This window comes from Vigna radiata, chromosome 7 (genome assembly GCF_000741045.1).
Source record: "Vigna radiata var. radiata cultivar VC1973A chromosome 7, Vradiata_ver6, whole genome shotgun sequence".
Classification (NCBI taxonomy): Eukaryota; Viridiplantae; Streptophyta; class Magnoliopsida; order Fabales; family Fabaceae; genus Vigna; species Vigna radiata.
In genome coordinates, this window is record NC_028357.1 from 15105177 (window position 1) to 15130199 (window position 25023).

General features: G+C 31.4%; 1 protein-coding gene across 4 annotated transcripts; it reads right to left on the reverse strand.

The window, feature by feature from the left end:
* Positions 1-4729: 4729 nt before the first annotated feature.
* On the reverse strand, positions 4730-12118 carry LOC106768710. 4 transcript variants are annotated; one of them, XM_022783172.1, is made up of 6 exons: positions 11673-12118; positions 10834-10885; positions 9697-10746; positions 8922-9145; positions 7761-8571; positions 4730-7462 (listed from the first exon to the last, which is right to left on the reverse strand). In XM_022783172.1, exons 4-6 carry the CDS (start codon positions 9141-9143, stop codon positions 5244-5246), a joined length of 3252 nt encoding a protein of 1083 aa, XP_022638893.1. In that variant the 5' UTR covers positions 9144-9145; positions 9697-10746; positions 10834-10885; positions 11673-12118; the 3' UTR covers positions 4730-5243. The 4 variants fall into 4 exon arrangements, with proteins under 4 accessions (XP_022638893.1, XP_022638892.1, XP_014509475.1 ...); XM_022783171.1 differs by having other exon boundaries at positions 9697-10885; XM_014653989.2 differs by lacking the exons at positions 9697-10746; positions 10834-10885.
* Between the last annotated feature and the right edge of the window lie 12905 nt (positions 12119-25023).

The window sequence follows — 25023 nt, forward strand, 5'->3', positions numbered from 1 at the left end:
AATGGTAAAGAAAATAGAAATTAACCGAAGGTTAATATATATATATATATATATATATATATATATATATATATATATATATATATATATATATATATATATATATATTATCTTCTTATGAAATAACACATTCACTTCCTTTAAAAAGAAATAATCTCAACCAAAAAATGAGTATGTATATACCTATCCCTTATTCAGTATTTATTCTAATTTCGAATTCATAATAAAATATCTTTAATTTATTAGACAATTAAAATAATTTAAATAAATTTATTTTTAATCATTATATTAATATCTTATTTATAATATATATGATTATTTTATTTTCTTATAACTATTTATTATTTTTCAAATTGTTATTTGTAACAATCATAATTTTTTTTATTGATATTTGACATTAGAAAAGAAAATATCTAACTTGTTGTTTTAAAAAATAAATTATTGAATTAATATTTGACATAATAAAAAATTACGGGTATACAATTTTCTAATGAAAATAATATAAGAATTATAAATTTATTAAGTAATTTGTACTTTAAAAATTAAAATAAAATAGTAAAGCTGGGTTCCATTTGACTGGATCCTAATGCTATGGTAGAATATTATGGTTTAATGTCTTTATAGGTTTTTTTTTTGTCCAGAATTTCAAATAGGTCTCCTTATTCGGTTTTTCAATTGAGTTCTTATTTTTGAAAATTTGAAACAAATAGATCCTTACCGTTAAATTGGACAAACACAGTTAAACTGACGTGTACGTGGCATGCTGACGAAAATATTTTAAATAACGTGGCAAACTCTAACTAAGTCTGACGTGGATTTTTACTTTCTTAAAATTAAATAAATTGAAAAAAGTTAATTAAACAAATTGTTTATGAAAATTAAGATTTTGTTTTGAGAGATTAAGGTTCACTTCGACCACCAGCAATGATGAAAGAAGAAGTTGATACTCTTGATTGGAGGTCGTTGGCGGCAGGCGTTGGCAGCAGTGTTGGTTGTGGGTGTTGGCGGCGGTGCGGGCTGTGGGCATTGGCGGTTGTGCTGGCGTGGATAGGTTTCCGCATCGGACCACAATAACAACAACGCCTTTACTTCCTCCTCCGATGGTGTTGACGGTGGTGTTGCCTCCTGCCACATAGTGGTGCTGCCTTCTAAAATAGATAAATCTCGAAATAAATCTTATAATTGGTGTCATTGTTGTGCTGTTGAGTTTGCATATCCCTATTTTCTTGCCTTTGCTTTTGCCTCTGTACAGGGCCTCTCTCAGATAATGGTCCTTCTGTCATTAAAGAAGTTGTATTCAATTATTTAGATCTCTATTGGTGAACTCAATGAAGCTTGAAAATGGTTATTGTATATAAATATACNTTTCTGNTGTTTTTAGACACTTGGTGCTTAGTGACATATCTTTATACATACATAATGCCAAACTTCTCTGCAATAGAAATGTCAAACATTTCTTGCAAAGCCATCATGATTTTAACCTATTTAAATTTAAGCATATGAGAACATATGTAAGATTAATACTTATTTATCTTCTATCATGTAAGACACAACTAAAAACAATGCTAAAAATTGAGACTGTAGTATTAAAGCAAGCAGAGCGTGTAAATGTCACTTTTGTTGCCTTTTCAACTGAACTTTGGTTAGATGTTTTAACCCACTAAATACAGGGCTTCCCTACATAAGAAAACAAATTTATACATTTTTCTTACACATTTCATGAAAAGCAATCCTGCTTAAATGGAAAAGAATCACTGTAGAAAACAAAATTCTCTCTCTTATAAAATATTAGCCTAATTAATGATTGAATTGGCTAAATATCTTAGAAAATCACGTTAAAGTATTTATGATTGAATTGGCCAATTGTAAATTTGTTAATATTGACATGTACTCTTACACTCACAGCAACTTGATACTAATGATCTATGAAACTTTTACTTTAGCTTTTGATTTTATAAAATATTATAGTTTAATTCATAACTTATGAGTTTTTTTTACATTTTTTGTGGAAAAGATAATTTTGGTTCTCTTTTTCTATTAAAAGAAGGCTCCTCGCAATTACATCAGTAAAAGCAAAACTTCTACTGATATAAACTCTCAATCTCGCTTACACTTTGCCTTTTTTTATATAGCAATAAAAACAAATTTCTATCATTCCAAAACTCATCAATATGGTAACACCCTAGATACATGTACACTATATTCATATACACAAATGGATATTTTGTACAACGACGATCCAAAGGTTTCAACCACCTTATTTTTGTGCTACATGTTTCATGATTTATATACAGTTTGAGTTAATTATAATTGAACTATTTGCAGCACGTGAGACACTTGTATCACAATCAGTTTGAAACTATATGATACTGAGGAAGATTTTGGAAAATAGGTGAATTCCTCTGCCTCTAGTTTCAAAATTTTGTCTCTTGTAGAAGAGGTATCTTCTTGTCCAATGAATTTGAGCTATCGTCACAGCTTGTCTCTTCTTCATTTCCTTTGACTTGTCCATACATTTTATTGTATAATACCCCATTCCAAGCATGGGTATTCCTATCATACTGCACATTTAAAAAAAAAAATTATATAGGAGACATCCAGACAAATCAGAACCAAAATTTTCATACTTGCATAAAAATATGCATCTGGGGTCAACAAATGAATGAGAATTTAGTTCAAGTACTTCCATAATGAAGGATGTTAAAAAGAAGCAAACTGCAAAAGTAGTGGCAAACTCATATTCAACTCTGTCTTCCTGAAATAAACAGTATAAACTTACTGTATTTATAGCAAACTCTTGAAAAACAATTCACAATCTTAATTTCAATTTGTTTATATTTTCAGCTATTATATATCTTAAAGCACAATCTTAAAGATTAGATCAGATTTTTCATACACTCAGATTTCAGTTTTTTAATAGACTGATATAATTGTGTTATATATATTAATCATTGGGTTTTGATGAAGTGGAACCTAAGAATGAGAGAACAGAATATTAAACATTGCGATCAAGTGGCTCATGGCACACACAAGTATTGGCGAACTATAGCTTAGACCCAGAAATAAAAGGGCCTGACTCATGGTTACCCCAAAGAATCTATTAATATAATAAAATGTTACAAATATGAATACTACTCCGGAAGGCAACACCACCGTATGAGAGAAGACAACACCACCGCCAACACCATCTGAGGAGGAAGTAAGGCCGTTGTTGTTACTGTGGTCCGATGCGGAAACCTACCCACGCCAGCTTTGCCGCCAACGCCAGCTACCAGCACCGTTGCCAACACTCGCAGTTCGCTCTCCGCCAACGAACCCTAAACTCTCAAAACAAAATCCTTAATTTTCAAAATCAACTCGTTTTATTAACTTTTTTTCAATTTATTTAATTTAAAAAAAAGTAAAAATCCACGTCAGTGAGTTACAACTTGCCAGGTCATTTATATAATATTTCCATAACCATGCCACGTACACACCAGTCTAACAGTGTTTGTCCAATTTAACGGTAGAGATCTATTTATTTCAATTTTTCGAAAATAAAAATTCAATTAAAAAATAAAATAAGTAAAAGACTTATTTAAAATTCTAAACGAAAATAAGAACCTTAGAAGACATTAGTTCCGAATATTATTTAGTATTTGTGTAGCGAATAAGAGAAGAATAGCTACATTTTCTTGATTTTGATAGATATGTTACGGCTCTATCTAGGTGGGCCAACCATACATGCCTCTTCAATCTATTTCAAATAAATTATAATTTAATATTATTATTTTTCTTTTAATAATTGATTACTTTTACAATTCAATATCTCTCCCATTCACATTGGAGTAAATAATCACCTGCCTTTTTATTTTTATTTCTTTTATGTAAATTTCTCATCAATTGTACACTAAACATAATTTATTTAAAACAAATTAAGACAAGTTGAAGATATAAAATTAACTCTCAACTAGTATTTTTTATCTCGATATTCATCACCATTTATTTATTAGATTTATTTTATTTGTAGATTACAATTTTGTTTTTGTATGTATTTTTTTAATTTAGAAAATGTTACCTAACAAACAACTCTTTTGTCATTTAAAATTGTAAAGAAAAAATTGCCTAATTTTAAATGGAAAAGAAAAATATACGAATGAAATATATGAATAGTCAATTTATTAAAAGAAATGGTGAATTATTTTATTTTTATATATATTATAGAACAAACAATTCGCAAAAAGAATATTTTAGCAGTATTACATATGAAAACATTTTTGAGATATTTATTTAGTATCCAAAGACTTAAATAATAATTTGAGCTTTAATGCATGTATAGCTAAACAAATAATATTAACTTTCTATTATTAAAATCAAAATTGTTAAAATCTTTGCTATCTTCTATATAAAAAAAATAGATTCAATAGTCTTGTTCTAATTTCTATTGAAAAATTTAGAAAGAACTTGATTTTGAAAAAATGATTGATTATTTTAGAATAAAAGATACAAGAAAAAAATATTTAAATAATTAGAAGTACACCATTAGCTCAGGGCAGAAAGGGGATGATGCATGCAGGGTTTATGATATAAACTCAAATTAATAGTTGACATATATAAATATTCCAAAAACGTAAAATACATATATGGACTATATAATGATTTAAATACATATGAAAAGGTGTATCTACATTAAAATTACATGTATTATTTTTTCTGTTGAAAGACAACAATCCACTAAAGGGGACTGCAATTTAATAGAAAAATTATATATGTTGAACATCTATGCTTCCTTTATAACTACAAAACTGGAAAATCTTTCATTACACTAATGAAGATCTGTGATTGAGGAGAAGAATCTTACCATAAATATCCAGAACAAGGTAACAAATGAATGACCCTGTCAGAAGCTATAAGTCCTATTTGATGGAGGTCCAATTCATTTAAGCATGCAGCCTAATGTGCAGTATAACCAAAAAATCACTAGTAAAAATCCAAGGCAGTGAGAGTGCACAAACTGTATATATATCTCCTCCCAACAGTTCTTAAAAGAGACAACCAAGAAGAAATCATGCGACGTTATTTAAGTTGGTATAGACCAAAGACTGACTGCAAATCAAACATATACCCAAATTCGGGTTTGAAGAAATTTACAAGAGAAATCCCATGCTTGAGATTAACATTCTGTTCCAACAATATTGCAATGGACCTGCCTTGTGCTTACCCTCTATAAATTTTCATCTATAAATTTAATCCTCTACCAGTTATCAGATTAACCGGATGGATGGAGGATTACCTGCTGGAAATCTTTGTCTGCGGGGCCTTCTGGTTGTCTTGCCCCAACCTGTTAGGCTTCTATCCTCCAATCCCACTTCAATGTTATTAAGCTGTTGAATAAGTGGGGTGCTTGTTTCAATGGTTGCCACCGGAGGCGGGGGAGACGGGCTTACCTGTGGCTGTGACCGCCGCCTACCCCTACCACACCCATTCCTAGATGAGCTTCTTCTGTTTAATCCTGAATGCCATGCATGACCTGTTGCTCTCATAAGCCCTCCAAACGTTTGAAGATCTTCCGTCACTTCGTGCCTTGATAAAGAAGCAAGGCCTGGAAGGATGTCCCTTTGGAAGTCTCTCCGCTGCCTCCCTCTCCTAGCTTGCCCCTTCCTAGTCCTTGCAGGTACAGAGATTGTTCCAGTTTCTTCCACTTTAATGTTTTCTGGAACAAGGGGCTCGGGCATGTATTCTTCTTCCTTGGTCTCTGTCAGTTTCAATGTCATTGATTCAAAGTAATCCATGCCATCTGAGGAATATTCCCTATTATCCTCACCATCTTTTCCCCTTCGATTATCAATCTTCTTCTGCAGATCATCCACACATGAGGAAACTATATCCACAAACCAACTTAGAGGGTCCACCACTGGGCTTTCTGATGGACTGTTGATCACATCATCCACTTGCTGGCAGCAAGAAGATGACAAGACAACAATTGCCTCTGCTGCATACCTCATAAGTTCATCCTGCATCTTTTCAACTGTGCCCTGCTGGCTTAGTGGTGACACTGATGGAGTTTCAAGCTTTTTTTCTTCAGGAATGGCATCCTCCTCTGACTCAGGAATGGCAGGAGCTTCAAGATCTATTTCTGCCTTAGTTTCTAAGATGGTAGCTGGAATATTTGTCAGAAATGCTTCATCCTCCTCATTCATACTCAAGTTCAAATCAATCTGATTTCTAGAACTGGCTTTTATAGTAGATGATGATCCAGTCTCACAAACAATAACTTCAGTGACAGCTTGATTGTCCAACTCAGGAACAGAAGCATCACAAGGCAAGTTAATATCAAGAATATGTTTTTTCCGATTATTTTCCTTTAATTCTACGCCAGATGAATTAGGAACCAACCCAGATGGAGAGGTGAATGAAGATGACTCCTTAGAAGAAATATGAGGTATGCCAAATATGGGAACACCAAGAATTTTCCTTTTACTACTAGAGCTTTCATTAATTTCTGTCCCCTTTGGCTCAATATCATTGGGACACAAACCTGGAGTTACATTGTGCAAAAAATTTCCGTTAGACCCCTTTCCAAACTCATCTTTGTTAGATAAGGAAGCAACTTCGAAAACACTTAAACCTCCGGCATTTAAGCTTCTACCAGCATTTTGTGCCTCATTCTTACATGCTGACTTGGCTCTAAGCCAAGGCAACACTGCAAGCTGCTCCTCTCGATTTTGTTCTCCATCTTTGAATCCAAGACCTGACTGGGAAACCAAGTTGCTGGAAGAACCATTTGAAAGCATCTCATTCAAGTTAATATTTTTTGCAGCCTTCATGTCATTGCAATTTGAACTCTTGTAACAGTTTGCCGAACCATTGTTGAAATTTTCAGGAAATTTCTTGCAATCATTATCCTGGTTGAGATAACTAATAGAAGAGATGTTCACTGAAAGCTCCTTGGTCCCAGATGATGTCCTCGTATGAAATCCATTTTTCCCAGATGCCTCATGTTGAAATCTGGTATTAAGCTTTGAATTAATATTTAGAGGAGGCCAACTATCACCCAACATCCCGTTACTATGATGTGACTGGGAACTCCTACTCAACGCAATGGATGCATTTAGACATGGAGAGGGAGGTGTCTGTACTGATATCAACTTCTGGTTTAGGCTACTACTTGCCATTTCCCAAGATGATTGAGACCAAGACCTCGCTAAATCTGAGGAATGAGCGATTGCAAAGAGACCATTCCTATGTGATGACGCAACAGACTCTGAAAGTTTATTAGCAGAGTATTCACGGTTTCTTTCACTGATATCTAAATCAGTAGCTGTCTTTTCCCTCAACAAATCCACCATGCTTTGATTAGTTAGACGATCAGATGTAGGTTCATGAACTTTATTGAGTTCATCTTGCATCGTTTGGGAAGATAAAAACGACTGCTCTTGTTTGAGGACTTGATGAATGGGTTTCAGATTGCTTTTAGCTTGTCCTGCCATAATAAAAAAACAATTTGATGATTTATCACATACCACGTTACTATTAGTACTCGTTTATCACCACATGGAAAAACAAAAGATATAAAAATAATGTTCAAAAATAACTTTCAAAATTTTACTTGGACAAAAAATATGCATGCTATTCACTATTATTAAAATATAGTTTACCAGCTTATTTTAACAAAATCACCTGAAACACATGCTAATATAGCTAAGATGTTTAATGTATTAGATAGGAGAGGCGGGTTGAAAAAGTAAATCTGAAGCAAGCAGCTGAATAAGAAATCTAACCTGACTCTACTGAAGAAATCCACATTTTCCCATTCCTGTTATTATCCAAATATCCATTATTCTGAGCCCAGCTGTCAGTCCCATGACGTGAGTTCAGTAAATCTTCCTTAGACAAACCAAAGAACCTTGACTTTTGTTTAGCAGATAGATCAGAGCATTCAGTTGGCCCTTGACAGGGATTATGGTTTTCGGGAGAAACATATGCAACATCATTTGGTTCTTCCCGTTGAATAGGTTCATTTAAGTCTGCCAGATCATTTATTCTTCTTAAAGACCGCTCAGGTCTTAAAGTGTTGTCTTCCTGGCTACCATTGCCATAAAAAATGTTCATATCACCTCCCTTTTCAGGCTTATAATTTCTATCAGAAAGATATTTGGTTGTGCCACTAATCTTTTCATCACCAGGCTGTTCATTTTCCTCAGTATCAATGTACTCATCAGCAGGGAGGTGAAGGTCAAACATTTTTCTCCTTACCTTTGAGGGTCTGAACCCCAATATCTCAACTTCTTTCGAGCTGCTCCCATTTGGGGATGGGAACAGACCAGCTTGCCTACCGATTCCTTTATTAGAACTCAAAGGAGAATGAACGCCCTCAACACCTGAAATAGATGGTCTAGCAGAAGTGGAACTTCCAACTATTGGAAGCCCAGGAATCTGCCATTTCTTACCATCTTCGGATGTTATGTGGGAAGCCAAGGGACCTGTGGAAAATGATCTCTCAACAGATATCTGGTTTCTGTGTAAATCATTCATTTTAACTTCATCCATCATATCCCTTTGTATTCTGTATAAGCGATGAAGTTCAAAGACCTGATTAAATACAAAATATAAATAAATCAAACTGTTCACTAATAACAGGGTTCATAAATAAGTTAAGCTGAAAAGAGCAACCACTAAGTAGAAAAATTTACATCTAAAATTGATTAAAGTCAAGTTTGCAAACTAGTGTTGAGAGCTTAGATGAAATACTATCGGCTGCGAAAATTGAAAACAAGAGACACTTTAAGTAGAAAAAACTCTGGAGAAGCACAGCAAATCAGAATTCACAATCCAAAAAGCCTCTCACTTTTATTTTTTATAGGACAAATCAACAGGTAAAGGTCCTCACTGATATATTAAAGCTAAAGGTCAACAGGTAAAACGAACTAGAACCTTCATACCTGATTCTTAAATATGGCCTCGTGCTCAAGCATTGTTTGCTTCACAACATCCTTATCATGTGTTGGACATGCATCCGCAGCAGCACTTGGCAAATAATTATGATAATGCCCATTTGCCAGTGTTTTATCTCCATAATATAGGGGCCAGCCACAACTACTGGATTCCTCATTAAGATCTCTCATTGAGTAATATCCTGGCAGACTCTGAACTTTGGTTCCCATCCCTGAAAATTGAACCATTATATATAAAAGACTTTTCAACCATGAATTAACTGGTACAGCTTTCAGTTCAGCCCAAGATTACGATATCTTAATTTATTTTGGTCTCGTTAAGAAGGTATGCACATTCTGTATGTTGCATGACGTCAAATACCACAAATAGAAAAACTCAATCTGCAGCAGCCAAATAATTGCATGACTCAAATCCAGATTTAATGGCATCATATACACAGTGCTAGCAAAGATACATGCATATCAAGCCTATTTAAGTTTTTTCTTAATTTATCCACTAAATTTAATGATTAAGAGAACTCTGTATAAAAAGAAACAGTATTGATTAATAACACTTCTTTTAAAGTGAATTGATCTGAGTACAATAAATGAAATTAAATCTTCAATTTCAATACAGAATCTACACAACTCGTAAAAGAGTATTTAAGCAAAATGGTAAATCTATTATTATGCGAGTAGATTAACTTTTTAGCTGTCTGTTTTATTTGGAGAAGAAAAAAAGGTAAATAGATTAGTAATGAATTAAGGGCCAAGAGGCAAACACCTTCAAAGCCATGCAACTTCTGGTAGCCAGCTTGCACATGCACAGTTTATCATTGCAGTGCCATTGAAAACCTTAGGAGATAAGTCTGGTACACTTTCTACTCATCTCGTTGTTAAGTAATAACTAATTTTTCAAATGAAAACAAAAAAATATGCTCATTAAGGAATTAAAATTGCCATCAATGTTTTCCATTTTAATTCAAGCTATGTGACGTTGAAGTTTTAGATGATCACATAGTGTTATAACACCCAATTCATATCTGCAATAACACTTACAGTCAGTAAATGCATGCACGACAAAGGCCTTGCACCCAACTTATATGGCATTACGAACAAGAATCTCATTACCACTCCTTTACATTCCATAAATTAGCTTTTATCTTGAAAGAAAATGTGGATTGCCTCAACAAGTTCAGTAAAGCAACATGGATTTAAGTAGTTAGAAACAAGAATTAGCATGCTACATTTCCAAACCAGGCAGTAAAGGTACCTGCTGCTAGATTAAGCCAAATTCACCACTCCAGACAACAATTTAATTTAGTTGAATAGATTTTCCCAGTTGAAAACACTTATTTAACCAGAAAAAGTTGAAAATATCCACTGATATAGGTTGAGCTGGAAGGAATGGGAACAAATACAATGTGTTGGACACAATACAAGAAGAAAGCAATAGGTACATCATCAAGCTTTGAGAATCTTAAACCAGAAGACTCTTTATGGCACGTAGAAAAATCTGTTGTCGCTTTAAAAATTTGTGCACAATGTAACTCACACCAACTATCATATAGGTTAATTTTCAAAAGCGTCAACTGCTAATTAAATTCACAACTTCTGTGTTCAGGAGGTCAGTAGAATACTGCATAACAAATGAGGTTTTTGAAGTGTTAGAGATGTACAGTGCATTCTTAAAAGTCACTAATTGCACACATTTATCAATGGTGAACAACAAGTACAATCTGACACATTTTAGGCTTCGTTAAAATTTCCGACCACTATGGCATTCCATCTCGCATTTGCTGGGTTGAGGACAATTACGTTTGAGACTATGTTACTGCACCAGGAAAAACGGCCTCATCGTATGCCAACTCAGAAATATTTCACTTTCAAGACATCAAGTATTCAAATATGGACAAATTACCCTTCAATATTTTGGTGGAAAGCAAAAGATCTGAAACCGACTTTTCACAGCACTACAATAGTAACCACGTTTAAGATAATGATTAACAGGAATACAAATCCACAGTTTAACTATCAGGGCAATACAACCACTACCCAAAAGACAGAATACAAATTCACAATATTACTCTTTCAAATGTATTGAAACCCTCTGATTCTACACCAATAATCCTAGAACTGAAGAATTCCCAAAATTTCAGTGAAAAACTTATCGGGCCTCAACTTCTATAGGTACACAGGTGCTCATCACTGTGATAAAAAAAATACCCATGGAGAAGGGGAGTAGCTTAAACTAAGCATCACAAACTCATCCTTGATACTAGGGAACTTATGTCCTTTACTCCAGTCAAGAGTCAATGGAAAGAAGGACCAATAAAAGTAACAGAATATCTTAATTCTATCCGAATGAAACATGTGAGTTGTCTTTCAAGTAAATTGATAATTTTGTCATTAACTTATAGACAGAGAGATTAAAACCACTGAAAATTATAAGAAGGAGAGAACCTAAAGGGATGACTAATTTGAACTAAGCAGATCTTAGACAACAATTACCATACCAACCGATATTGTCGACAAAAGCACAAGAATTTAATTGACCAAAACGAAGCATCAGAATATTACAGCTCCACATACAAAGTAAACAGATAAACTCTCCCAATTAAATTGTCCCATGAAACAATAGGAACCTAGAATTTCATTTTCATCCTACTCAAACCACTAGTTCTAAAATAATAAACCAAATTCAGTAAACGACGAATTTACGAAAAAATATGCACAATTGAGGAAGCATAGGAAAATTACCTCAGACCCACATCCTCTCATCACATGCTCCTAAGAATCCACCATGGATTCCACCATTGAAAACCAGAGAAGAAGAAAAATTCAGTGTTTGACTCCCACTGCAACAGGAAGCAAACAAAAAAGTAGCTAAAAGAAAGAATTGTAGGAGAAACAGCGAAGTGGGTGTTGCTGCAACAACATTGAAGAAGTTCAGATCGTCGATTTCGATCTGCTGGGCCACTCCTGTTCCTCTTTCTCTATCGCATAAAGGCAAGAACAACAGAGCTTTGATTTTCCTTTTTTAGAGAGAGAAAGAGGAAGAAAAAATAAAAATAAAAAGAAGAATTGGCGAAGAGAGAGATCCCAGATAAGAAATCTTCACACAAACAAACGACCTTCTAAGAACAGTGACATGAAATTTGTCAACATCCGGTCTCTTTTTATTCTCTGCTTTTTCTTCACTTCTCTCTCTTTTCCATATTTATAAAAAAAAAAAATATTAATATATTTATTTCGGTCTTTTTGAGGATATCAAAACAAATGCCCATTTCTAGATTCTCTCCACCCTCCTTGCTTTTTGGTACAGATGCATCAAATCAAACATTATTAAACATAACGGAAAATGCCATTACACAACTTTTATTTAACAATAATGATTTACAAAAGTTAACTATAATTTATCATTTCATGATGTTGTGTTATTATTATTAGTTTCTTAGTTACAGTCAAAACAATTTAAAATTTAAAATGATAAACTTGAGAACATGTCTGTATAACTCCAACAGCAAACTGGACTAATATTCAATATTTTCTAAGCTAGTTGTTAGGACTCTATAATGGCTTATTAATAAACGTAATGATGTTTATTTACTAAAAAACTGTGATTCTAAGCAGTGTTTATTATGGGAAACAAGTGGGACCCAGTAAGCTTGGGAAGAAAAAGATCTTGTTGTTTTCCTGCTTAATGCAAATGCCCATTGGGGTCTTAATATTTACCAGAATGGGATTCTCAAGCTTTTTTCTTTCTTCATTGGTCGAAGGATCCTTTGCCTGTGTTTCTTCTTCTTCTTCTCAGTACTGTACCTCTTTATAGAAAAGAAAGAACAAATAGATGGTTCCCTTATTGTATTCTAACCATCTTCATCGACACGTGCCTCCTTTATCACTCAACCATCTCCATCATGCACCAAATTACAACCCTAGTTCTTATGTTTAATTACAATTTCTTTTAATAATTTTTTTGACAATATTTATCATTATTTTATTCGTCTATTTAAATTTATATTTAAAAGAAATATTAAAACGGAGTAATCACAAAACGAAGTAATCACAAACTATTATATATATATATATATATATATATATATATATATATATATATATATATATATATATATTACCGTTACTATACTAGCCACATTTTACTCTTAACAATTCTTCATTCCTTCATTTTTTAATATCACTTTCTCTGGAAACGGGAACAAACTCTTCCCATATCTTTCATATGTACTTTTTCTTTTTGTCATTATAGTATGTAACATACAGAATTAATTATGCGGGTATTCAAATTAAATATTTAAATTTTTATTTGTAAAACTGTTGGAAAAATATGGAATTCTTTTGCTACGTAATCTATTTTTACCTTTTTTTTTTCTTCTTTCCATCTTTTTGTTGAAGGTGGAATTGAATACCATCGTTCAAGTTTTATTTATTGTGATTTAATGTAATTATATTTTTAAGATGCATGCATTAATTAACTTGACAAAATTTTGTTTATTATGCTTAGATGTAATCAAACGTATTTAAGCTTTATGACTAAATTTAGTTTATTATTCTTTAATATAGTCATATTTTGAAGACTTGAATAATAATATAAAATATAAAATATAAAACTGGGATGAAACTTTTTTTTTTCTGCATGTTGAGAATTTATTGACGGTGTTTTGTCTTAATTAAATTACATATTGGGGGGAATTAAAATTAGACCAGATTCAAATGGGTTTTTCAGTTAACTCTACTCATGGTTTGTACAAAAGTTAATAAATGTTATGTATTGAAACATCAATCTTAAATTATCTTAAATTAAATAAATGTCAAGATTTTACTCTTTTTAAAGAAAATATAAAAGATTAAAATTTTGAAAATTTATTTTTAAATAATATTTAAAGAAATTAATTTGAAGCTGGAATTTGATTAATGAGAATAGAAAAAGTATAAAGAAGGAGAAGATGTGATGGTTGTGTCAGAGTGATATTTGTGTTGTACAGTAGAAGCAGAGCAGTTAGAGTACTTCTTCACTCACTCCTGGTTTATTTAACAAGCAAAACGCATGCATACATATACCCACTATAACACAAATCTGACAACTCATGACATACTTTCAGAAATCAAACATAGTTTTATGTAACGCAATCTCCAATCTATCATTAATTATTCTCACGTACACAACCACCAACTAATTAATACAATTATAACATTTCTTTATTATAAACACAATTTATAAAAATTAATTTCTAACTACAATTTATGCTATAATTTCTTTTATAATATATGTTTTGATGCCCTTTAAGTCTCACTAACTAATTTCCAATTATATATTAAAATCAATATAATATTAATATAATGATGTATGAATATGAAAGTTATACTATTGTTGATTTAGCATTTCTGTAATTGGTTGGCTATGTCATTCAATATAGAGTAATTAGTCAAAAGAACTATACCCAGATTAGTTCAATTCAGAATGGTTGGTCTAAATAAACTCGACCTAAAAGTTATTGGCCTTGAAATTAGATAGTTGAATTGATGATTAATCATTTGAAATTGGACAAACAGATATATGATACCATATGAAAAAAATTTCATTATAACATTTTTAAAAAATTATAACTCAAAGGACTTTACTACGGTGAAAGGAGAATCTCATTTTAAACAAAAGACACGTCCCATAACCTCGAATGAAATTTCGCTTTTGTCATTCTTCATTTAATATTTTAATTCTTTATCTTTAAATATTAATTTATTTGTATATAATTTTATTTTAATATAATTTATTATTATTAAACAATTACTGATGTAGTATTAAACCAAGCTTAAGTCTTTTAAACATAATTTATGTCACATCCCAAATATATAATCAACACATACATATGTGACAATCCACATGTTATAATAAAGGAGAACAATTAGGGTGTGTTCACATGAGATGAATTGGGAGAGAGTGAGATGAATTGGGAGAGAGTGATTGAGTGAATTTGAGAATTGAGGGTGGTTTTTTTTTTGTGTTTATTTGAGTAGATTTGAAAGTAATTGAGAGTGGATTTAGAGGTAAAATTTTGTGAAAAATAGTGTAGGATTTGATTGATATGACAGTTAAAAAAAATTGTTTAATTGTTAGAAAATGAAAATTACCAAAATGTCCCTAGGTATTAAAGTAATATAAAATGATATTTGTTAATGTTATATTTAATTGTAAAAATGTTTATTAAGAGTAAAAAATTTAGAATAATTATTAAAAATAAATTTAAAAATTTAATTAAATTATAATTTAGTTAAATGAATTTTTTTTAAAATATAGTATTTATTTGTAATATAATTTAGTTCTAAGTAGTATGAATTTATTTGTTATGGAAGTGAGATTTATTAATTTTGAATACAGCCGATAATGGTCCGAAGTTATAATTATCTATTACATAAAATAAAAAGTGCAAACACAATAACATACAAATATATTTGTAATAGATCATCATGAAGTTGTTTCACTGAGGTACCTAAGCAATGTATTGAAACGATATTATGTTGGCATCCCTATTAAACGTCATGTATGGGATGGATGTGAAGATAGAAATTCGAAGCACTGTCTCAATAAATTGTCATCTTGAATGTTCATAGGCCATAATAAGTTATGAATTTGTTCTGAAGTTGGATTAGATGATTGATTCCTAGCCCTTAACCATTCATTTTGACACAACAATTCATTTTGACGGTCCATGGCCTGTTCTTGGCATTCAAGAGCTGCATATAGTCTTCTTGTTTGAGTAATTATTCGTTCCATTTCATCAATTATTCGTTGATCCATCTGTTTTATAGTTCAATAGTTGACCATAAATAAAGGTGTGAAAATTGATGTTAAAGCAAGTACAATTCATATATAGGTAATGTAAGAAATCAATCACAAAAGTCAAGTACATGATAAAAGTCATGTAATACAGTGACGTAATAGTCAGCAACTTAATCATCTAAATGGTGAAGAATTAAGTTTAACATTTTGATTCAGCTGAGCAAACCGTCGGTTCATGTCAAGAGATAGGTTTGCCAAGTTATCTTCAATACGCTGAACCCGCCCCTACATTTGTTCCATACCCTGCATTCGGTGTTGCAAGTCTTGTACCTCCTCCCATATTTGAGTCATCATATTAGGATTTGAAAGATCTGGAGGAGGTTCCACAAGGTTGTCATCATGTTGTGGTTGTTCTTCTTCTTCATCATCACCAACATTGTGTTGCCAAACACCGTTGACATTAACAATACTCAACCTCTTCAAAGAATTAATTGAAAAATGATGTCTGGTCCCAATATGAGTGCTAGCATCGACATCAACATGTACTCCACAATATTGCATGATTTGGGTGATCATATACACCATATGATAGGGGTGTGTCACTGGCCTTGCATTTGAGCATATACTGCATGATGTAATGAGGCCAATTGATAACTATATTATTTTTAAGCACCCATATCATAAAGATATCCTCCTGCAATAACCTTGTAAAATTTTCAGGTCAGAGAGTTAACATGTGCACAATAACATAATGCAGAAGTCTATCATTAATATTCAAAGAACCAACAATTTTAACATGTTGACCCTGCATTTTTGGTCTCAGAATAGTAGCTAATGTCATCTCCCAATCATAAGGAAAGTCGTCTGGGATACTCGAATAACACAACTTTTGACCCTCATACTTCATATTAACAATATTCAACCAATTGGCAGATTTCAATCTGATTCTTCCCTTTTGGACCTCACTAAGCAAATATCCATTTGCAGAAATCTTCAGATTTGAATAAAAAACTTTGATTAAATCGGGATAGAACGGTGCCTGCAGTTAAGAAATTTGACCACCCCTTGAAATATAAGATGATGTTGGAAAAATAACTCTGAACCGACAAATGATTCGAAATTCATTATTTTAGGAACGACAATATTCCTTGTGTAGAACTCAGCTACATAGTTTTCCATCAGATGGCTATGACTGAAGAAACGACGTTGATCTAATTGTTTTGCAACAGATGGTTTGACATAGGTTACATCTTCTGCCTCAGTTACGGTTTCTTTTTCCTTACGAATTTTTCTAGTCCTTTTCGTTGATTATGAGGCCATTTCACAATTTCTTCAACAAAACAAATAATGAAAACAATAACAAGGTAAATGATAAGAAATTATGGAATATTAAAAATAACAACAAACAAAGACAAAGCATTAGATCAAAACCATAAGCATAACTTGAAATAGTGGATTGATGAAAACCAAGTCATAATTACATTACATGTACATTTGTAAACCGTCCAGGCTGGTCGTCAACTTTTCAAAATGAGCATCAACGACATCGACCATAGGTGCCTTCCTTTTGGAGCCTCTTGAGGATGAAGTTCCACCGGATGGAACGGAAGGCACAGATTGAGTGTTCCCTGGACTATATTCATCTACAGATGGAAGAGGTGATGGTGGAGTTGGGTCTCTATACCCCGTCTAGTCAAATCAACACTAACACGAGGCGCAACCCACTAATGACGTGTTTGACGAGCGGTCCGAACACCACTCTCAGTAGCTCTATCAGAAGCCCATAACTCCACCATTAAATCGTAATGTCTTATGCTGGTAACTCTCCACTTTGATGTAGCTGACCTCGACTGAAACAACGTACATGAAACTGTTAGTGGTTGCACTTATGTATTTTAAGAATCCACCAAATCTGAATGTTTAACAAATACCTGAATGAGGTCAACCCAGACTTCTTCTTCAACTTCAAACCTCATAGTGACAGTGTTCCAAGCAAAACCACTCAGTCCACTAAAAAGGTCATGAACCTCATGTCATCTGTCTTTCAATACCTTTTGACGAGTTTTTACATTAGCTTTACTAACATAAACATAACCAGAGTTATGAAGGTATTGAACCATGTTATTGTATGCTTGGGTTGTCCAATTGCCATCAACCCTATTACCCAAATGATTCTCCTCAATCATAGAATGCAAAAAACCTTGCATCCAAAATGATAAAAGTTTGCAAAGGTTCTTTAGTCTGACTTTTATTATGCATAAGGAAGGCCCAAGTATGCCTACTGCAATAATCAACAATAGTGAGAAAGTATTTATGCCCATGTACAAATGGGATGGAGATAGGACCCCATATATCATAATGTATAATATCAAAACAATTAGCAGACGAATAATTATTCTTAGGAAAAGGCAATTTGTGTTGCTTTGCATAGTGTCAAATGTCTCAAGCACTATTAGAAATAGTCTGAATATAAGGGAAAACTTTGCACATTCATTCAACAATTTTATGTCTAGGGTGGCCTAACCTATAATGCCACAAATTTATGTTTACATGTTCATAATAGAAAAAAACAAAACTAGGTGCCAAATCTCTTCCAAAAGATTGCAGATAGTAGAGCCCTTTATACACATTAGCACATCCAATCATCCTCAATATAGAGTTGTCCTGAATCTGACACATCTTAAAGGAAAAAGTTAGTCTGCAGTTTATATCTCTAGTTAGGCTTTGAACAGATACAAGGTTGAAAGTAAAATCCGGTATGTAAAGAACGTTAAAGATTATGAAATCTTTTGAAAACTGTATAGTTCCCGCATAGGAGGTTGTAACAATGGAGTTGTTTGGCAATTTAATAGATATAAGTTTGATTTTATTGAATGTCATGAATAGATTTTTGTTATGGGTCACATGATCAGTGACTCCTGTATCTATATTCCATGAAAACATACCTTGTCTGTCCTCTGTAGTGTCTTTGTGCATTTGACTGATGCTATGGGAAGAGTTGTTAGTCTTTTCAAGCATTTGCAGTATTTTTTGCATCTGTTCAGGGGTTAAGGAGCTTTGGACAGATTGGTATTATTTTGTTGGCTGGTATGTGAAACAATAGAGGTAGTGCAAGCATTTGCAGACCCCATTCATTCTGTCCCACACTATTTTGATTGTTACTGTCGTTTTTCTTGTACCATGGAGGATATCCATGTTTAAAATAACATTCATCAACCGTGTGGTTCATTTTGTGACTGTAGGAACATTGTTTCCCATAATTGGGATTTTTTCCTTTGCCTTTTCCTTGACTACGGGGTGTGAGTCCACGTCCATGGGTTTTCCAACTCTGGTCACTCCTATAGTGACTCTGTCTTACAGTGGTATTTGCAAGAATTTTGATGTCATTCTGGTTGGTCAGTCCAAAGTCATGTTTCTCTTGTCTTTCCTACTGTATAATGAGGGAAATACACGGTTAATGTTGGGTAGAGGTTCCATTAGTAATATTTATATTCTTATAGTATTATAACATTCGTTTAGGCCTTTTAGGAAGTAAATAACATGCTTCATTTCTCTGTATTTGTGAGAGACTTTAGCCAAATCACAACTGCAAGGAATCTTGCAGCTACACCGCGGGATAGGTCTGAGAAATTCCAATTCCTCCCAAAAATCTTTAAATCGGTAAAATATTGGCTTACACTCCTTTCTCATTGCTTAATAGAATGAATTTCTTTGAGCAAGTCAGAAAATTTAAAGTAATCTTCTTTGGAAAATCTTTCCTTCAATTCTTCCCATAGTTCTTGAGCATCTTCCACATATATAACGCTTTCTGTTATTTGAGATGAAAGGGTCTTGATGATCCAAGACAACGCCATCATGTTACTTCTTTCCCAAGAATAAAAAATGGGGATCATCTCTTTGAGATTTCTTGATCCCTCCATCTATGAATTTTAGCTTGTTCTTGGAGAGAAGAGATCTTCTCATATTTGTGCTCCAAGAGGTGTAATTGGATTCATCAAGAATCTAAGAAATAAGAGAGATGTCTAGGTTTTATCTTGGATGAAGATAAAAAGGACTAGAAGGGTTGTTGAATTGTTCCATATTTTCCATAATAGCAAGAACAGCTAAAGAAAACAATCAACGCCAAGAAAGCAAGAAAAATTAGATATAGCAGAAACAGAGGCAAAACAACTACAAGACCTGCTTTGGTACCATATTAAAATATAAGCCCACAGTAAATGTCACTGAGGCCCAATTACTCCTGGCCTAGAAACGCGTAGAAACACTTTTACTATAATCTTCCTCGCGTCAGATGGTAGGTAGGATTAAACTCTCGAGAAAGAAAAGAGAAGAACGATCTCCATGGCCATTTTCCAGCAAAGCTTGCAACAATAGTTATTGGACAAAGAAGTAGAGTGAAGAGCAAAGAAAGAAGAAGGGAACCGCTATAACAGAGGTAAGAAAAATGGAATGTTTCTTTTATTATATGAATTGAGTTCTTGTTGTAACCGTGTGTTAATTTCTTACATAGAAAAATATTGGAACCTTGATTATATAGAGTTTCGGTGAAAAGTACAGAAAGGAGGATTAATTAGAATTCCTAACAAAAACAATGAAAACTCAAAACAGAAAAACCTAAAACATTGAATGTTGCTCTTAGGAGCAATAATCACAAAACCGAAACATTAATACGTCCCGTCTAAAAAAATCAATTCATTATTTGTTAGTTATTTTGTGAAAAAATAAACAATAGTTTTTTGCAACTGCATATACTTATGGATGATTACAAATATTTTTATATGTTTTTTATAATTTTAAATAAAATTATTCAAAAATAAATCTTCAAAATATAAACTTAGATATTTAAATCAAATTACTCATTACAATATTAATGCAAATAAATTTGGTAAGCAAATTGAAATGAGTTGTATGAGAACATAAATTTTAAAAAATTAATCTTTTAAAAAATAACTTCAATTTTATAGATTAAAATAATAAAAAAAAATATGTAAAGTCAAATTTTAAATCATTTTTCAATAATTAATATTTTTTCATTAATAATTTTTATTTAGATTAATTGGTTTTTAAAAAAAAATGAATAAAATTCACTAATAACTATTTGTAGGTAACAATTATTTGTAAGTAATGTGTATTTGCAAATCAAATATCATGATACATATAACTATCTCATAAGCAAACAAATTATTAAATACACTTATAAATATCCATTAAGGATATCCATTTTGTATCCATCAAGATTTTACATGTATACATTTGTGAATATGAATTTTTTTTGTCATCTTTAAATATTGAATCCATTTGATATTACTTTTATGAACTTCAAAATTAGAAAATGTATCAACAAAATGATTTCTCTTGCAATAGATGCGGGAAGTTTTGATGTCATAGACTCAAAAAGTTGCATCTTTTTTTAAGAGACCAAAAGACAATCAAAGAAGAAGAAAAAGCTTTGGTTAACGAAACATAATCATATTCCATCTAGGCATGCCTATAACCTCTATCCTAGAATATCTCAATAACTAAAATGACTTTGAGAATCTCATCATAAAAAACATTTTGAATAACAAGAAGAGAAATATTGTTGTGAATAACTTTGATCGTGATTTCCTAGTATTTTTACATCCTCAACTTTTTGCAAAATGTTAAATAATAATCCTCCACTCATACTTAGCCAACGTGTAATAAAGCTTAAACGTTAAGGGATGTCTTGTAGAGATTAGTAAATCAAGCGTATTCTTAAACATCATAATAAACTATAATATCTTTATGCGTGTCTTTAAGTGTTTTTTTTTTCTATCCAATAATGATACATTAATAAAACTTTAATAATAATTTATTCCTCCAAACATACATATCTAATATACGATGATTGAATTTTGTTACATGATATAATATGTGAACTCTCAACTTGCTTTATTCAACTTTCCCTTTCCGCGATCATTTTTCTTCGTCATTTGGTTTCCTCAAATCAAAAATTTTTCGGAGGCCTTGAATAGTAATTAAGATCAAGAAGTTAAAGTTTTAAGTGTTAATAATCTTGCTAACTAAGCCTAATTCACATCTTAAAATACCAAATAATTAATGGTGGGTAAAGAAAAAAAGAAAAAAGAAAATAATAAAATAATCTTCCTTAATGTTGGACACATCACTGTAGAATATTTTTGAAATATTAGTTTAATATGGTAATAATTTGAATCAATTTTCTGTCAATAATTACAATCAATGTTTTGAATATTATTTGATTTATTTTTCTTATAATCATGACCATTTCTTTCCCTATTTTGTCTATTGTCAATTAATTCACATTTAAGGCAAAATTATTATCATAATATTACTGTATATAAATACGTACCTTGTGAAAGAAAAAATGATATGATAAATAATAGAAAGAGAGAAAGAAAATATAGGAAAAAAATAGGTTCTCACAGATTCTGTCAATAGCAACCACCAAAGAAGAACTAGGGGAGTACCCAAAGCTAAAAAGGTATGCCACTTCTACACCATTTTTTTTCTCTTTTATTGTAATTTGAAGTTTTGTCTAAAAAGTATTATTTTTCACTACACATTAAAAACATGATTTTTCGAATATAAGTATGGCCATTTTCTTTTCTTTTTTCTCACCTTTTTTTAACACAAAAAATACGAAATATTTAAAACCAAAAAATGTCATTTTTGATAAACCAAACTTTTTTTTACCACGAATTACGTAATCCTTGATTTTCATGAATGGAGATACGTAGGTCAATCCTTGTTGGGTTCACTTTTTAAAAAATCTAAAGCAATTTATAATAATTTTTTTAAAACAAACTCACAAATCTTTTTCTAGATAAAGAAGTATGTGATCCCTGATTGTTCATTATAAATGGATATACATAGGAGTGAGGTCAATCTTTGTCGGGTTCATAAAACAAAAAATGTTTTTTTGTTTGCTAATAGTTTATTTTATTTTGTTTTTGTTTTGGGGGAAAATTATATTTTAATAAAACTACGTTAACTGTATACATTTAATTAAAGGTACTGCCTGGTTGTGATACCATTGTAGACTTGTTCCCTCAAAAAATGAAATCTAGTCTCTATGTTTTTGTTCCTTCCATATGATACAGGATTATTAGCTAAATGTATTGCTGATTTATTATTAACAAACAGTTGGATGAGTCTTCTAAACTCCACCTTTATTGTTGTCAAATTATCTTCTCTAAACTATTTTTCACACCCTTTAACCTCAAACTCAAGAGGTTGGGTGACAAATTATCTTCTCTAAACTATTTTTGATAAATAAATTATCTTTTACTCTATTAGCATCCATATGACAAATTTAAATCTTAAAAAGATAATCAATTAACCCAAAATGCAAAAAATAAAAAAAATAATAATAATAAGATAATGATTTTTTATGAGATACTTGTTAAGTTTTTTTTTTTTTTCATTTATAAGTTTTTAAATTAACCAATAAAATTTTCAGACATTATTTCATTTAAACCATTTATACTCTTATCAAATTACCCATTCCTTACAAATAAATTTAGAAAATATGGTTTAATTTTAAATTTAATTGTTTATATATTTCTTTGAACAAACAAATAATCATTAAGGTGACAAGAGATCCAAGTACACTAAACTTTATAACTCTTTTGAGATGTATCCATCTAGGAATGATGATAAGTTAGATCGAACACGAATAATATTTATCGTAGCCCAATCCGTAATAAAAAAACTCACATGTTATTTGTCCTGTTACTCGTTGAATACCCATTTAAAAAATATTTACAAATATTTTAAAATTTGTGAACACTTATGAATGCTCACGCATATTTAAGAAGATATATTTTATAAATTTTTAAAATAAATGTAAATAAAATTACAAAATAAAATATAAAATTTAATAAAAAATAAAATATATTTTTAATTAAATTTAATCTAATAAAATATAAGTTAATTTTAGTTATAATTAAATTTGACTTAATAAAATATAAACTAAATTTTTATTTTATTTTTGTGCAGGTAATGAATATCATCAAGTATGGATAATATAACACCCACATTGAACTCATTTATAAGTCGATATTAAAAATGCCTATTACCTACTACTTATGAATAATAAATACCCACAAATATCAATTATCTGCCACATATTTTATCTGGAAATACATACTTATGAATACATATATTTTTGTTATATTTTTTACTTTTTCAATCATTATATTAACATAAATAGTCTCATTTTGACACCTGTAAAATTTCAGATAATAATTATATATATATATATATATATATATATATATATATATATATATATATATATATATAGTATGGCATAATTATAACAGTGTAAAAAAAAACAACCTACAAATTTAATTATATAAAATAGTCTTCTTTATTTATTTATTGGGTTAAATGTGTTTTTAATTCTTCAACTATTAAGTGTTTCTATCTTTAATCTTTATCCTAAACTTTGGTACACTTTGACTCTTATATTTAAGGAAACGGTAAATTTTCATCATTCATGACTAACTGTGTTAATTTTTTCCTAATGTGGCTAATGGTGTGCCACGTGGAAGGACAATTCAGATTTTTTTTATTCTAATTAAAATTAAAAGGAAAAACATTAAATTGTAGGGTCAAACTAAAATCTCTTTTTTTTTTTCTTTCTTCTCCATCTTCAATCAGCCATGGTCAGGTAATACTTTTCCCCTCTTATGTTTCCACAAGAATCCTCTCATCATCATTCTCTCTACCCTAAGATTTTTCTTAACCAACCTTCAATACAGGAGATTTCAACTCCTTTCCAAGTTCCAAATTTTATTCAAACCTAATTCTCACAATCCATAGAAAAACATATTTCCCTAAAAATATCGTCGTAATTTTGTTCATAACTATTCTTTTACTTTGTTTTTCAAAAAGAACAAAGGGAAACATTTGAAATAAGCTACCTGCGTATCGATGGCTTTAAACGCAACCTCGTATGTACCTTCACCCAGAATCTCACGCTTGAGATACCTATCGGCTACTTTCTTGCACAGATTAAGTTCTAACATTTTTTTCTCAAAATTGACGGAGAAGATGCAAAGAAACTATCAAGCACAGCTGAAATTCAGCAACAAATTTGTAAATTTACAAGTGGGTCATCTAGAAATGGCTAGGGTTTCTAGTGGGGAAATCGCAATTTACCTATTGCAGTTGAAATTCAACCGAAAATTTGAGAATAAACAAATGGGTCATTGGAAAAGGCTATACTGAAAGAATGTTTTGTTGACCGCATTTTAGTCAGTGGTCTATGTAAGGGTATAGAGAGAGAAACTGGGAAGGAGAGGG